The sequence below is a fragment of the Trachemys scripta genome, chromosome 1 (assembly GCF_013100865.1).
Source record: "Trachemys scripta elegans isolate TJP31775 chromosome 1, CAS_Tse_1.0, whole genome shotgun sequence".
In the NCBI taxonomy this organism is placed as follows: domain Eukaryota; kingdom Metazoa; phylum Chordata; order Testudines; family Emydidae; genus Trachemys; species Trachemys scripta.
This window is the reverse complement of record NC_048298.1, coordinates 194,866,065-194,883,039: the sequence shown is the minus strand read 5'-3', so window position 1 is coordinate 194,883,039 and position 16,975 is coordinate 194,866,065. Positions and strand designations below refer to the sequence as shown.

Here is a 16,975-nt window from a genome sequence, read left to right as displayed (position 1 = left end):
TATCATCATTCTCCACGTGTGTGTTGGTACCCTTAAAGAATTCCAATAGATTGGTGAGGCATGATTTCCTTTTACAAAAGCCGTGTTGAATCTTCCAACATGTTGTTTATTTGTGTCTGGTAATTCTGTTTTTTTACTATAGTTCCAACCAGTTTGCCTGATACTGAAGTTAGGCTTACTGGCCTGTAATTGCCAGGCTCTACTCTGCAAACATTTTGAAAAGAGGTGCTCTCAACTTTGTCTATAATAATACTTTTTTTCCCTCAATACTTTAATCATATTATGGAATTTGTTTGGGCTCACTTTAAGGCAGTAGTTTTAAGCCTGTTGTTTTTTGCAGCCCACAGGTGTTTCCATATTCATGTAGGACTTTTCAGCAACAGTTGTCAGCTCTGTAGATTCATTAACTAATTTTCTTAATCTGAGATGCATATCATCTGTATCCTTTGAGTAGTATTTATTAATTTTAGAAGGTGTTCCCTTATCTTTTAAACAACTCTGTTGAAAATGGTCTTCGTTATAGTAAAAGACATAGGGGCGCCCCCCTCCCATCTTTTTATGAAAGTTTGTTCAAATTAACTTTTAATTTAAACATTCTCTAGGAATTGTGAAAACACAAGTCACAACATTATTTTAATATATGAAAACCAGAAAATGAATGACTTTTAACTCAGGCCTGGTCTACACTACGGGGTTAGGTTGAATTTAGCCGCGTTAGGTCAATTTAAAAATGACCGTGTCCACACAAGCAACCCTGTTCCATTGACCTGAAGGGTTCTTAAAATTGACTTCTGTACTCCTCCCCCGTGAGGGAAGTAGCGCTAAAATCGACCTTACTGGGTCGAATTTGGGGTATTGCGGACGGAAATCGACGGTATTGGCCTCCGGGAACTATCCCAGAGTGCTCCATTGTGACCGCTCTGGACAGCACTTTGAACTCTGATGCCTTAGCCAGAGTTGCACATTTCCCAGAGTCACTACCCTTGATAACAGAAAGTCAATGATTGCATTGGCTACTTAGATCACAGCAACCCCCACAGTAGACTTACCCACTCCAAATTGATTCCCAACTGACTGGTAGCAGTCAGGCATTGCAAGCTTCCACAGGGCTATCTCCACTCGCTTCTCAACTGTGAGGGCAGCTCTCATCTTGGTACTCCTGCGCTTCAGGATGAGGGAAAGCAACTCAGAGTTCCAGGAAAGTGGACTTACGTATGCGAAAGTTTTGCAGCCACTGTGAATCATCCCATACCCGCAACACTATGCGGTCTCACCAGTCTGTGCTTATTTGCCTGGCCCAGAATTGGCATTCCACTGTATCAACCAGCCCCACTGCTGCCATGATGTCTCTATTGCCAGAGCCCGTGCTTTCAGGAATGTCTGTGTCCATGTCCTCATCAAAATCCTCTTTGTGCTGTCATCTCTTAGCCCGGTTCTGCATATTCTCCAGGATAATGCGTGTTTACAATGCTCACAACAGCAGCGGTGACGGTGAGCTGAGTGGGCTCCATGGTTGCCGTGGTATGGCATCTGCACGGGTAACCCTGGGGGAAAAAAGGCGTGAAATCATTGTCTGCCATTCCTTTCACAGAGGGAGGGCAACTGACGACATGTACCCAAAACCACCCGCAACAATGTCTTTGCCCCATCAGGCACTGGGAGCTTAACCAAGAATTCCAATGGGTGGCGGAGACTGCGGGAACTGTGGGATAGCTACCCGCAATCCACCGCTCTGTAAGTCGATGCTAGCCACGGTAGTGAAAGGACGCACTCCACCGACTTAATGCGCTTAGTGTGGACATACGCAATTGACTGTATTTCTAAAAATCGACTTCTATAAAATCGACGTAATTTCGTAGTGTAGACATACCCTAAGTGGAAATGACTGGTGACATTTGTTTTCAAAGCTGAGTAAATTTTAAAAAAGTATGAATGGTAAAAATTAAGTTTTCTCAGTTTTGAGGTTTTAGCAAGACTTTAAAAAATTTCCTACTTGAAATATTACTGATATGAACTTATGCTTAAATTTTTTTAAAAATTTAATATAAAAACTTTTGACTGTTTAAAATATTTGTTTCTTGGTGATTATTATAGTACAATGAAATATACTTCTATATTAAAAACACATGTTCTCTTAATTACTACAGTTTGTTAAATCTTAAATAATATGCTGATTTTAAAATTACTTTTATTGTTTAAAAACAGTAATCTTGTAACTTCCTTCAGTTTTAGGTGGACTCCTTGCTATTAGAATGTGAAACATAAAACAAAACTTTTCTTTCAGTAATAGCTGATTGGCAGAGGAAGGTCATCCATGTGTTCAAAAATTACTTCTCTTTGTAGATTAAACTCAATATGAATATCTGAAGCATATAAATTGTGAAAGACTGTTTGTTAGTGATACTGTACAATATCACGGCCTATGATTAAGATGCTGATTTTAGACTTCTCTCTCTCAACTATTGTATAAGAGACTTACTTTATATTTTTTTAAAATTGTGTTTGAATTAATTGTCATGAAATGGTCAGTTGGATTAAGTGTCTAGGGTTCTTTCCAGAATAGTCTTATTCAGATAAGCTATACATCTATACATACAAGTGCTATGCATTATTTAATGGTGTTCATTCAGTCTGAGGAGTAAAAGTGACTTGTGGAGTATATAGGTGTAAATAGAAGGAATGTAAATCTACAATAGCTTGTGTTGCATGCAGCAGAAAATGTTAATGTGGTCCCTTTAGAGGGGGGTCCACAACGCGGTGCCTGCGGGCACCATGGCGCCTGCCGGGGTGTCTAAGTGCACCCACGTGCTGGCCAGTAGATGAGCATCTGCTGAAATGCTGCTGAGAAGCAGCGTCATCCAGAGGCGTCGCGGTGGCATTTCGGCAGTGATGCGTCTGGATGACGCTGCTTGTCGGCGGCATTTTGGCGGCGACGCCTATTGACGTTGCTGCTTGTCGGCGGCATTTTGGTGGATGCTCGTCCACTGCCATGTTTCTCCGTGGCTCGTTGTCTGGCACCTGCCAGACGAAAAAGGTTGGGGACCACTGCTTTAGAGAGTAACTGCAGTTTGTTTTAATCAAACTAATCAAAAACCAACAACCCCCAAATCCTTATGGCTTGTCAAAATAACATATCAAATTTAAGAATAAGGTTGACCATCAAAATACAGCAAATCAGTTAAGCTTGCTTTTATATCTGTAATTTAAATTGATGATTTTGGACTCATGGATGTCAGGTGTAAAAGATGAAATATTTGCCTTAACTCCGCATATAGTTTGTTAACTTGTGTTACATCTTTTTACATTTGTACTTTTCATGTAATATGATAGTATTCCCCAAAAGTCCCAGATTAGATTGGATGAGGTGCTTGATCTAGAAATACACTGTTTTTGTAAATATATATTTGTATTCTTGCTCTTAAGTATCTGCAATATTTCTGAGAGTCTTGAATGGCTCTTGGTCTGTTATGTAACCGAGTATGTAGGGCATGCACTTATAAAGTATGCTATAATTTAGACACCCACTCTATGGTGCTTCAGTGAGTTAATTTGCATATAGAAAGCCTATTGCTTTTCCCAGTCCCCATAATGGTCTGCTTTCCTGTCATTCCTTGGATTGTGAGCTCCTCAAAGCAGGGACAGTCCCTTTTGAGTCTTTGGAAAGTTCTTAGCGCACACTGGGTGCTACTGTTAAACTTAATTAAATTTCTTATAAAACTGATACTTTTCAGAGTTGAAAATATTGACTTTTTAAGGTATTAATGAATCATTATTTAAAATGCTACTTGTGTTTTTTGCATGTCAACTATTTTTATAAGAATATAAGCCCTGTATTTATGCCTGTCTGGCAGTGAGTACATTAAGTAGCAAAGGTGGGGCTTGACTTTTTTTTTTCTTTTTCTTCACACCAGACATTTACTTGCCAAAAGACTAAACCTATTAACCAGATTTTTTTTTTTTTTTTTTTGAGGGGAGAGCAATAAGGTGCAGGAACAATGATTTGTTGAGAACTCAATCTCCAAATAATGGTAATTCAGTGATTCAGACCAGGGTGCCATCTCTAGACCCATCTTAAGAGCTCTGTCTTTCATAATGGTCTTGGGCTTGGTAGGTTTTGGATAAAATTGAAGCTTTCCTCCCACTGTCCCCACACATTATCTGATTATGGAAAGGGAGAGGGTGCTACTTCTGTAAGCTTTCTGCAGATCAGTCTGCTCTTCTTCCCTTGCAAAAATTGTGCAAGACACCAGAGAGCTTGTAAACATGCTACGTGATTAAAATTTTTAAATCAATAGCAGCTTTGTCAAAAGCCAATAAATTTATTTCATAATCTTACTTTAAAATACTACTTGATTTAATTTTATGTAAATGATAACAACATTCACTTTTTGGTTGAGACACTTTCTACAGCAAAATTGTAATCTTTAGGAAATACTCTATCCATAACAGTGCATAGTTATTGTCAGTGTTACTTTTATTAGATTATCATTTCCATGTTGCATATTTTTATACTCTTAAGGCTTTTTCAGTCTTGTTCTTTTAAAAAAACCCAACCTTTTTCTTTATTGCAGCATTATCTGCCTACCAGAGGTACTACAGTTTACAATCTGACTACTGGAAGGTCTGTATATATTCACTTTTTTCTAATTTGTTTTCTAAATGTTTGGATTTCTAAAGTGGGTTAATGTGGGTATAACTCTGCAGCATCTATTTTTTGCCATGTAACATTTGTATTAATGGAAATGTTCCTCCTTCTTTACATACAATTTGTCGAAGTTAAAAATAGAAACAACCTTTTCCTCAGTTCACTTTTTTGTTTAACTAGCTAACACTTCCAAAAATTGGTCATGTTTTTTGTGGAATTTTGTTTTGATCATCTTTACTGCAATTTTTCATAAATAAACCCTATTAGATATTTGGGCAGGGTTGAGTATTGAGAAAATTGCAATCACATGAAAGCTTCTGCGCAAGTTCTGGATTTAACCCAAGGGCATTTTTCCTGATGTACTTCTGATTTCCACAGTGACCATGGGGCATTATTATTTGAAGTACTTTCAGTATTGTATTAGAATTCACTGTGAACAAGGAAGTAGTCTTTTATGCAGACTTTTTTTTTTTTTTTTTTAAAAGAAAGTTCACATTTATAACTATATTAATAATGGTATCTTTAACCAGTGTAAGCAAAGGTGGCAAGATTGTAAAGGTGAAAAATTCTTTATCTGACACTGAGTGTAGCAACAATATTGTACATGATTTTATTTTCATATGGCAAGATTCTGTAATGCTGATTTAAGCTCCCAATTCCGGAAAACACTTAAGTCCATCTATATTCAGAAAAGTGCTTGAGCAAGTGACTAACTTTGTGTCATGCTTAAAGTTCATAGAAGATAGTTAGAAGAGACCTCAAGAGGTCATCTAGTCCAACCCCCTGCTCAAAGCAGTACCAACCCCAACTAAATCATCCTAACCAGGGCTTTGTCAAGCCAGGCCTTAAAAATCTCTAAGGATGGAGATTCCATCACCTCCCGAGGTAACCCATTCCAGTGCTTCATCACCCTCCTAGTGAAATAGTTTTTCCTAATATCCAACCTAGACCTCACCCACTGCAACTTGAGACCACTTCTGCTGCTTCTGTCATCTGCCACCACTGAGAATAGCCTAGCTCCATCCTTTTTGGAACCCCCCTTCAGGTAGTTGAAGGCTGCTATCAAATCCCCCCTCACTCTTCTCTTCTGCAGTCTAAATAAGCACAGTTCCCTCAGCCTCTCCTTGTAAGTCCACATCCTTTCTATAGTGGGGGGCCCAAAACTGGATGCAATATTCCAGATATGGACTCACCAGTGCTGAATAGAGGGGAATAATCACTTCCCTCAATCTGCTGGCAGTGCTCCTACTAATGCAGCCCAATATGCTGTTAGCCTTCTTGGCAATAAGGGGCACACTGACTCATATCTAGCTTCTTGTCCACTGTAATCCCCAGGTCCTTTCCTACAGAATGGCTGCTTAGCCAGTCAGTCCCCAGCCTGTAGCAGTGCATGGGAGTCTTCCATCCTAAGTGGAGGACTCTGCACTTGTCCTTGTTGAATCTCATCAGATTTCTTTTGGCCCAGTCCTCCAATTTGTCTAGGTCAATGTTTCCCAAACTTGGGACACCGCTTGTTTAGGGAAAGCCCCTGGTGGGTCGAGCCGGTTTGTTTACCTGCCGTGTCCGCAGGTCTGGCCGATCGCGGCTTTCCCTACACAAGCAGCATCCCAAGTTTGGGAAACACTGGTCTAGGTCACTCTGGACCCTGTCCCTACCCTCCAGCCAATCTACCTCCCCCCACAGTTTAGTATCATCTGTGAACTTGCTGATGGTGCAATCCATCCCATCATCCAGATCATTAATGAAGATGTTGAACAAAACCGGCCCCAGGACCGACCCCTGGGGCACTTTGCTTGATACTGACTGCCAACTAGACATGGAGCTGTTGATTGCTACCCATTGAACCTGACTATCTAGCCAGCTTTCTGCCCACATATGCTTAAGTGATTTTGTGAATAATGATGCTTTCCTGAATTGAGTCATAAATGATGTCCATCAATGGGTATTAGCCAGGATGGTGTCCCTAGCCTCTGTTTGTCAGAAGCTGGGAATGGGCAACACGGGATGGATCACTTCGTGATTGCCTGTTCTGTTCATTACCTCTGGGGCACAGACAATGGCAACATTGGCCATTGTCGGAAGACAGGATACTGGGCTAAATGAACCTTTAGTCTAACCAAGTATGGCCGCTCGTCTGTTCTTATGTATTGATTTTTGACTGATTGCTTTATATCCGTTTTTTGTTGTCTTCGAGTAGCATATGAAATCAGAGCGTACTTTGACAAATTCTGCTCCATCTCTTCCCCCACTGGACATGTCTGTAGTTGGATAAAATATGTTCTGTTGCATGTGGAGGAAAGGGCAGGATTTGAAGGCCCTGAGGGGATTGTGTGATCCTAGATCTAGAGAGGCTCCCTGCATGCAGGTGTACAAAAGGAATTTGAAGGAGGAAAAACTTTTTTGGGTCTACATTGATTTACTGGTCACTCCCTCTTTTGGGCACGGGAGGACCAGTTGGTGGGGGCTACTCTAGCTGAACTAGTATCCTCAGAGGCTCCACTACTATACAGCCACCTGAGAAGTGTGCAATCAGGAGAGGTTTTGGAGCTGAGGTCATTCTTAAGAACTGATAGCAGTTGAACTTAAAAAGGGATAATAATTCTTAAAAAAGCAGAGATTTGACATGCTATACATAGTCTTTGAGATTCACTGTAACCTTTAGGTTAAATAAATCAAAGTGCAGGGATAATTGGTTAATTATCAAGCAATCTATTCTAACTGTGTCTATGCTGTAGGCATAATGTCTATGTTAAACATCTAAGAGCATTTTGTGCTTTGGATCACTTGTCTGTCTCACGTTTTAATAGCTCACCTCAGAAGAGATGCTGGATTATGCAATAGACATTTCACTGTTGTGTTGGAGTGCAGAGTGAGTTGTATATTTTTGTTAGGCGTATTTGATCTTAAACTTAGCTCAAAGCCAGGTTCACTGGCTTCTTTCCTATACTTTGAAACCGTGTCCTTCCACTCATTCAGATGAGCTCTTTCACTGCGGGAGGATTCCATGATTTCTGCGAACATCTCGTCTCGCGTCTTCTTTTTCCAACGCCTTATCTGAGATAGCCTTCGGGACGGAGGAGGGGGTCTTGAAGAATTTGCAGCTGCTGGAGGGAGGGGAAAAAAGGAGAGAATTTTTTAAAAAGATACATTTTGCAGAACAATGCTTATACTCTTTCACGGTGACCAACACTATTCATAGCACGGTGACCAACACTATTCATTACATAGCACATTTCTGTGCAAGGTCGCATTTTGCCTCTTACTATTGAGTGCCTGTGGCTTTGCTGCTAGAGATCACAGATGCAGGTCCGGGCAACAAAATTTGGCTTGCACGCGGCCATGGTAAGCCATTGTCTTTCGGCTTCTGCGCCCTCCTTTCCCACATACCAAGCAAAGCCCATTGAGTGCTGCGGTTTTCCTGTTAACCTTCAGCAGCTGAAAACAAACTACCCCCCCTCCAATTCTCTGGATGATCGCTTTATCCCTCCCCCCACCGCGTGGCTGGTATCAGGGAAGATCCCTGCTAGCCAAACGCGAAAAGCTCTGGGCCAATTTCCACCCTCTCCCCCCCCCACCCCCCGCGCTTGGCTAACTGCAGGGAAGGATTTCTTTTCAGCCACAGGCAAACAGTCCAGTAGGAACGGCCACCTCTGTCCCCTTAATTAAATTCCCGTATTTCAACCAGGTTACCATGAGCGATATCACTCTCTTGAGGATTACACAGCGAGATAAAGAATGGATGTTGCTTGAATGCCAGCAAACACCGGGACCATACGCTGTCAGGCTTTGTCATGCAATGATACCAGATTACTTGCTGCAAGCATGGCGCGGTCAAGTGTCCTACCATGGAGGACGGAATAAGGCTGCACTGCCCAGAAACCTTGTGGCAAGGCTTTTGTAGTACCTCCAGGAAAGCTTCATGGAGATGTCCCTGGAGGATTTCCGCTCCATCCCCAGACACGTTAACAGACTTTTCCAGTAGCTGTACTGGCCGCAAATGCATCCCAAGTCCTCAGGGCAAAGTAGTCATTAAAAAACGCTTGCTTTTAAAACAAGTTGTATATTTTAAAAGGTAAATTCACCTGAAGTCCCTTCCATGGGGTCGTGGTTTTGGATACTGGGTTGGGAGGGTACTTCAGTCAGGCTGAGAAAAAGATCCTGGCTGTTGGGGAGAACGGAGTGCTAGGTGCTCTCTGCAAGCTCATCCTCCTCCTCCTCCGCAGAATCCTCAGGTGTAGCTGATGAGATTATCTCCGCCTCGGAATCCATGGTCAGAGGTGGGGTAGTGGTGGCGGCCCCCCCAGAATTGCATGCAGTTCGGCGTAGAAGCAGCATGTCTGCGGCTCTGACGCGGAGCGGCCGTTTGCCTCCTTTGTTTTTTGATAGGCTTGTCTGAGCTCCTTGACTTTCACGCGGCACTGATCTGAGTCCCTATTGTGGCCTCTCTCCATCATGCCCTTGGAGATTTTTTTCAAAAGTTTTGGCATTTCGTCTTTTCGAACGAAGTTCTGCTAGCACTGAATCCTCTCCCCATATAGCGATCAGATCCAGTACCTCCCGTACGGTCCATGCTGGTGCTGTTTTTCGATTATCGGCCTGCATGGTTACCTGTGCTGATGAGCTATCTGTGGTCAAAGTGTCTGTGTTAAATTAAAAGAATATGTTTAAAAGAAATAATTTACTTTGTTGTTGCATAATTCAAGAGATTTTGATGTTAAACACAGGTTACATTTATTTTACTAAGCTGTTTAAAATGTTTTATATTTGTACTTAGTTAAATCAAACTGTTTCTCTTCAAGTTGCCTCTGCACATTCCTACTCTTGGGATGCACTGAAGTCCTAGCTGCATAGTCTGCACATCCCAAGAGTGGGACCATGCAGAGGTCGTTTCACAGAATGCTGGTTACAGGTAAGTAACCTTCATTTTGGTATTAGAAGCGCAGTGTGGCTGGTTAAAAATGGCCAATTTTGCTGTTGCTTGGTCTCTTCCAAATGGGACGTTATTCTAACTTGTGCTGTCACTACATATTGTATAGTTACTGTTGGGCTTTACTTTTACTTTAGTCATTCTTGGAACAGAACTAAGAAAATTCCTCCCCTCCGCCCCCTTTTCTGATCTAAAATTTTTGAGGGTGGGACTACTTAGGTATATTATGACAGTAGGAACGTACAGACCAACCATCCCCATTTCTCTTTAGAAAGAGGAAGGCTCCACTGCAGTGCCAGGTTGCAATAATAGTTGTAATGCTGCCTGGGATGGGGCTGGAGAATGATTCTCCTCTCAGTTGTGTGGATTTTCCTCGTTTCCTTAATGTGTATTTTGTAAAATATCTCTTTGTTTTGGTTACAATGTCTGATTCAAAGAAAAATTATGCAACAAGACCATAGGAAGTCCTACAGCTTAGATTGTTTCCAGTGCATTTTAGGTGACAGTATTATAGCTTGTCTTAATGTACTTTATAATTAAATATTTTGTGGAGCGAAACAAATCGTTTAACAGTTAATTTTTGATTACTTTTGTTGAAATGCTTTTAGTTTAATTTTTTCTGGGCGTAAATATCACCAATTAAACTACCAAAACCGAAAAAGATTTTTTTTGAAGGGATGGCAAGAAAAAGCTCCATCTCCGAGCCATGTAAAAGGCCTCATCTATATAATAAGATTCCAGGATTGTCACTGTGATGCTTAGAATATTTCTGTCAATGTGAAGCGATGAAACAGCTACTAGCAGGGTTGATAGCTCTTTTTGTTTAGAATATCACCAGATTCAACCATCACTGGGCTTTGCCGTCTGTTACCATCCAGTGTTTAAATTCTCAGCCATTTTGACTTTAGAAAGAACACTTGTGTAATAGTAACTCAACCCGTAACCTTATTCTACAGTTAACTTACATGCAATACTTTAATTTGTTGTATGAGGGAGACCGCATTGATGGTGAATTATTTGGCCCAGCTGCTATAGTTCTCACTATACCAGCTTTCAGCTGCTGCTGGGAGAATAGTTAGAAGTTTCTGTACTTGAGAGTCAAAGGATCATATGCCAAATGTTAGGGAGAGATGTAGGTTTCAAACTGCATCAGTGCAAAATCTACTGTACACGGGTGAAGTGAATCTATAATGAGTTTACATATATGTAGGTACTATATTCAAATAAGAGTATTGTGGTTCTACTGTTTCTCATTTAATATATGAATATAAAACACACAGATGGATTGCTGGTCTTGATTATGTTTGGGACTTCCTGACAGGGCATGTCTAATCAGATGTAAACTGCAGTTCAGGATTTTCACCGTTGTGTCTAAGTCAGCAAGTGATTATTCTTTTGCTATGGTATACTCTACTGTGTGGCATTCAAACCTGAGTTTTATATAATTTTGTCATTTGACTTTTTGAGAACATCATAACACTTTTTCCTGTCCCAAAAATAGTTTTAAAATTACTAGTGTTGGGCCTATTTTTCACTAACTTTCCATTCCCGCTTTAAAAAAAAAAAAAAAAAATCTTATTTGTTTTGTTGTATTTTTATTATCTTGTAAAGTGCTCAGTGCTATTTCTAGGGGGATGGTGGGATGCTACGCAAACTCATCCCATGAACTATGTATAAATAAAGTGCATTGGCAATCTGATTATAATTTGCAAGTGATAATACATTGAATATTGAGTATAAAAAGGTCAAAAGCAAAAAAAAAAAATTGAGTTTTAGTGGCTTAGTTGGATTCTAAAATAACAATTTCTATTTTGATGAATAGTTAGACAATTATCCACTTCTACCTTACATAAAAATGAAGACAGAAAAAAATAAATGTTAAGCTAAGTCACAGGAAAAGGCATTGCTTATTAATCAGTAATAACAGGGTGGATAAAAATGGTTGATTTTTAAAAAGTTTATTTAAATTAAAATTTTTCTTTTAAAAAACAAACCTATTTAAAATTTCAAAATGACACCCTGTCTTACAGCGTAAATTCACTATAATCTACAAAAATCATTTACATTAAATAAAAAATAATTAAGCAATACGTGTTTGTGGCTGAAGCTTTAAGAAAGGCAAACCACTGAATTAGTGGAAGTCACTGGCGAAGCACCTGGAACCAGAGTTTGTTGAAGTGCTAAACAAGCTTTTGACTGCAATAGCTGCTTCTACAGGTACAGAAAGAATACTTCCTTCATTTCTACACATTTAGTTCAATGACTAGTTCGTTTAAAGTTAAGAAAGCAATTGGAAGTTGAAAAGGGCGAGAAAGCTTGTTTTTCTTTTCCCATTCCATTACTAAAAAGTAAGCGTGAGAGGATGAGATCTGTTTCTAAAATGATGAAGAACATAGTGACCAGAAACAGTAAGTTCAATTCATTAACTATAGATTATACTTTTTTGCTTAATAAAGCAGTATTAAATGTGAAACATGTTTGACAAACTTTTATCTTATGTATCCAGCACACTAAGATAATTTTTACTAATAATAAAATGCTGTTTCTGTGCATTTTAATTGAATTCCAATTGCCATCAAAATAGAGCTTGACACAAATCATGAGTAAGAAATGAATCATCTAGTAAACAAGAAATGCATCATACATCATTTTCTAACATAAAATAAATTAAAAATCTGAAATGGTAGAATTGTCAGTAATATTCAACACTTCTGCCTTGTCTGCATTAAGTATTTCTGTTGTGTATTGGGAGGTTAAAAAAAAAAAATGTAGCAAGCAGAGTGGGGGCTATCTATTGTTGCAGTCCGTGCAATACATGTATGATTACCTCTGTTGTGGAGAGATGGCATATGTGTGCATTCAATGTTAGCAACTTTTGCCCCTCAGAGATGGAGTACAGGGTCTTGCGATCAGAGTGGCTAAACTGGAGGAGCAAAGTGGGGGTGGGCACGTAATGAGACTTTGTGGGACACAATAGAGCAGTCCCATACCCAGTCTGACAGTTCTATCTGTTGTGGAGGATAAAAGTCCCTGGGAAGGAGAACATCAAGCTGGAGCAGAGGGAGACAATCCCATAGTTGGGAACCTTCTTCCAGATGATGTTATGGCATCCTCTTGCACTGAGGATATCCCTTTGGGGGAGGGAACTCAAGTTATTAAGAAGAGACTGGTAATGGGGGATTTGATTATTAGAAATAGATGGGTTTGTGATGAACAGGAGAACCATATGGTGAATTGTCTTCCGGGGATGAAGATTGTGGACCTTTCGAGACACCTAGGTAGTTGTAGTGGTACATGTAAGTGCCAGTGACATAGGGAAAGGAGGGAGACAGGTTCTGGAGGCCACGTTTAGGCTGCTAAGAAAGATATTAAAGACTAGGACCTCCATGGTAGCATTATCTGAAATGCTTCCAGTTCCACGAGCAGGATCAGTCAGGCAGAATTGCAGGGTATAAATGCGTGGATGAGACAGTAGTGGGTGGAGGAGGAATTTAGGTTTATGAGGAACTGGGGAACCTTTTGGGAAAGGAGCCAACCTATACAGGAAGAAAGGACTCCACCTAAACCAAAAGAGAACCAGATTGGTAGCATGTAAAATTAAAAAGGTTGTAGAAGATTTTTAAACTAAAAGCTTGGGGAAAGCTGACTGGTGTGGAGGAGTACACGGTTCAAAAAGACGCATCCTTTTGTGGAGGATTTATTAGAGATTACTCTCTAGTCTATAAAGAGGGAGAGGATAGAAGATGATAAAGTACAAGGAGGAATTTGAGAGAGACTGTAAAAAAAAAAAAAAGTATTTAATTACATCACATGAAGGCTGTAAACTAAATATTAACAGATTTTATGTGCTTGTATACAAATGCTAGAAATCTAAATACTCAGATGGGTGAACTTGAGTGCCTAATATTAAATGAGGCTATTGATATAATAGGCATCACAGAAACTTGGTGGAATGATGAACATAAGAACGGCCATACTGGGTCAGACCAAAAGTCCGTCTAGTCTAGTATCCTGTCTTCTGACAGTGGTCAAAGCCATATACTTCAGAGGGAATGAACAGAACAGGTAATCAAGTGATCCATCTCCTGCCGCCCATTCCTAGCTTCTGACAAACATGGTGTCCCTAGCCTCTCCCTGCCCATCCTGGCTAATAGCCATTGATGGACATATCCTCCATGAACTTACCTGTTTCTTTTTTGAATGCTGTTATAGTCTTGGCCTTCACATGATGATATGGGACTTGGTTATACCAGGGTATAAAATATATAGGAATGACAGAGCAGGTTGTGCTGGTGAAGGAATGGCTGCATTTGGGAAAGAAAGCATAGACTCAAATACAGCAGAACCCTGTTTACCTGATCTAATTGGGACCGGGGCCAGATAGGGTAATGAAAAATGCAGATAATCTGGAGAATGGAAAAGTTGAAGGTTTAGCGCCATCTAGCGGCCACAGGATAAATCACCCGCTTCTGGACCTCCATGTGCTGGTGGTTCGGTTAATATGGAGAGCCAGAAAATGGAGAGTCAGATAAATGGGGTTCTGATGTATAGTAAAAATCTTAAATGAATCAAACCAGTACCACAGAATCTCTATGGATAGAAATTCATGCTTGAATAAGAGTAAAGCAGTAGGAATATACTACCAACCACCTGAACAGGATGGTCATTGTGAAATGCTTGTGGAGTTTAGAGAGGCTACAAAAATAGAAAATGCAATAATAATGGGGAAATTCAACTATTCTCTTATTGATTGGGAATATGTCCCTTAGGATGGGATGCAGAGATAAAATTTCTAAATACCATTAATGACTACTTCTTGGAGCAGCTAGTCCTGGAACCCACAATAGGAGAGGCAATTCTTGATTTAATTCTAAGAGGAGCACAAGATCTGGTCCAAGTGGTGAATAGCTGAACCACTCAGTAATAATCATAATGTAATTAAAAGTAGAAATGAAAAGGAACAGTCACAAGAGTGAAATGCTTGCAAGCTGCCTGGAAACTAAAAAAAAAAAAAAAAAAACACCCCCTCCCCACCACCATAATAGTCTCAAACTAAATGTGTGTCCTAAATTTACACAAACTAACAAAAAACCCCAATACGATGGCCAAAAAACTTTGCCATAGATGAACAGCAGAATAAAAGAGTCAGTTAGAGGAAAAAACACATACTTTAAAAATTGGGAATCAACTCCTATTGAGGAAAATAGAAAGGAGCATAAACTCTGGCAGATCAAGTATAAAAGTTATAATTAAGCCAAAAAAGAATTTGAAGAGTAGCTAGCAAATGTCACACAAACTAACAGCAATGCTTTTAAGAAGTACATCAAGCAGAAAGCCTGCCAAAAGTCAGCAGACATTTGAGGTGTGAAAAAGGCACTCAAGGAAGACAAGGCTATTATGGGAAAGTTAAATGAATTCTTTGCATTGGTCTTTGCTACAGAGAATGTGAGGGAGATTCCCACACCTCAGCCCATTTTTTTTTTTAGGTGACAAATCTTAGGAATTGTCCCACATTGAAGTGTCAGTAGAGGTGGTTTTAGATCAAATTGATAAATTTAACAGTAAAATCTCACCAGGAGCGGATGGTATTCATTCAAGAGTTATGAAGGAACTCAACTGTGAAATTTCAGAACTAACAAATGTGGTGTGTAATCTATCACTTAAATTAGTCTCTGCACCAGATGAATGGAGAATTGCTAAAGTGATGCCAATTTCTTTTCTTAAAAAAAGCTCCAGAGGATGCCTTGGCAATTACAGGCCACTAAGCCTAACGTCAGTACCAAGCAAATTGATTGAAACTATACTAAAGAACAGAATGATCAGATGCATAGATGAACACGACATGTCGAGGAAGAGTCGACATTGCTTTTTTAAAGGGAAATCATGCCTCACCAATTTATTAAAATTCTTTGAGGGTGTCAACAAGCATGTGGATAGGTGTGATCCAATGGATATAGTGTACATGGATTTTCAGAAAGCCTTTCGTGAGGTCCCTCATGTAGGGCTCTTAAGCAAAGGATGCCATCATGGATTAAAAGATAGGAAACAGGGTAGAAATAAATGGTGAGTTTTCATAGTGGAGAGAGGTAAATAGTGGGGTTCCAAATGGATCTGTGCTGGAACCTATACTGTTCAACATATTCATGAATGATCTGGAAAAAGGGTAAGCAGCAAGGTGGCAAAATTAGCAGGCAGGCAATGCAAAATTATTCAAGATAGTTAAGTCTAACGCAGGCTGTGAAGAGTTCCAAAGACCTCATAAAATTGGGTGACTGGGCAAAAAAATAGCAGATGAAATTCAGTGTTAATAAGTGCAAGTAATACACATTGGAAAACATAACTGTGTACTGTGTGTGTGTTATATATAAAAATAACACACACACACACACCCTACCTCTATCCCGATATAACGCGGTCCTCAGGAGCCAAAAAATCTCACCATGTTATAGGTGAGACCGCATTATATCTGGATAGGGAGAGGAACTGCTCCCCACCCCAGCTCACCTCCACTCTGCCTCCACCTCCTCCCTGAGGGCGCCGTTGCCACTCTGCTTCTCCCTCCAATCAGCTGTTTGGCCTGGCAAGCCTGGAAAAGGGTGGGGGGGGCGGGAAAAGAGGCGGCACGCTCAGGGGAGGAGGCGGAGATGAGCTGGAGCGGGGAGCGGTTCCTCTGTGTCCCCCGTTACTTGCTGCGGTTCCTCTGTGTCCTCCCTGGGCCCGCCCCGACCCCAGCTCACCTCCGTTCCGCCTCCTCCCACGAGCGCATCGCAGCTCCGCTTCTCCCCCCTCCCTCCCAGGCTTGCTGTGCCAATCAGCTGTTTGGCGCGGCAAGCCTGGAAGGGAGGAGAAGCAGAGCTGAGCGGCGTGCTCATGGGAGGAAGAGGCAGAACGGAGGTGAGCTGGGGCGGGGAGCGGTTCCTCTGCGCCCCCCCCCCATTTGTTGCGGCCCCCCTGCCCCAGCTCACCTCTGGTCTGCCTCCATTTCCTCCCAGAAGCACGCCACAGCTCCACTTCTCCTCCCTCCCAAGCTTGTTGCACCAATCAGCTGTTTGGCATGGCAAGCCTGGGAGGGAGGAGAAGCAGAGCTGCGGCGTGCTCGTGGGAGGAGGCGGAGCGGAGGTGAGGTGGGTGGGGAGGCCTTGGGGAGGGCCGCAGCAAGTAACGGTTGGGCACAAAGGGACTGCTTGCGGTAACACGAATTCAGATATAAGGAGGTAAAGCAGCCCCGTTCCCCGGAGTGCTGCTTTACCGCGTTATATCCGAATTTGCATTATATTGGACCACATTATATTGGGGTAGAGGTGTGTGTGTGTGTGTGTGTGTAAATATATATATTATATATATAAAAATATTAAATGATGGGTTCTAACTTAGCTGTCACCACTCAAGAAAGAGGTCTTGGG

General features: G+C 41.0%; 1 protein-coding gene across 7 annotated transcripts in view; it reads left to right on the top strand.

Annotated features, from left to right (window-relative positions):
* Nucleotides 1-16,975, top strand: part of KDM6A (lysine demethylase 6A) — a 306,138-nt gene that overhangs the window by 64,456 nt on the left and 224,707 nt on the right. For all 7 annotated transcript variants that reach the window (XM_034753936.1, XM_034753925.1, XM_034753963.1 and 4 more), the window contains exon 4: nucleotides 4,572-4,621. In XM_034753936.1, coding sequence (XP_034609827.1) covers nucleotides 4,572-4,621 — 50 coding nt within the window. The remainder of the gene's footprint in view (nucleotides 1-4,571; nucleotides 4,622-16,975) is intronic.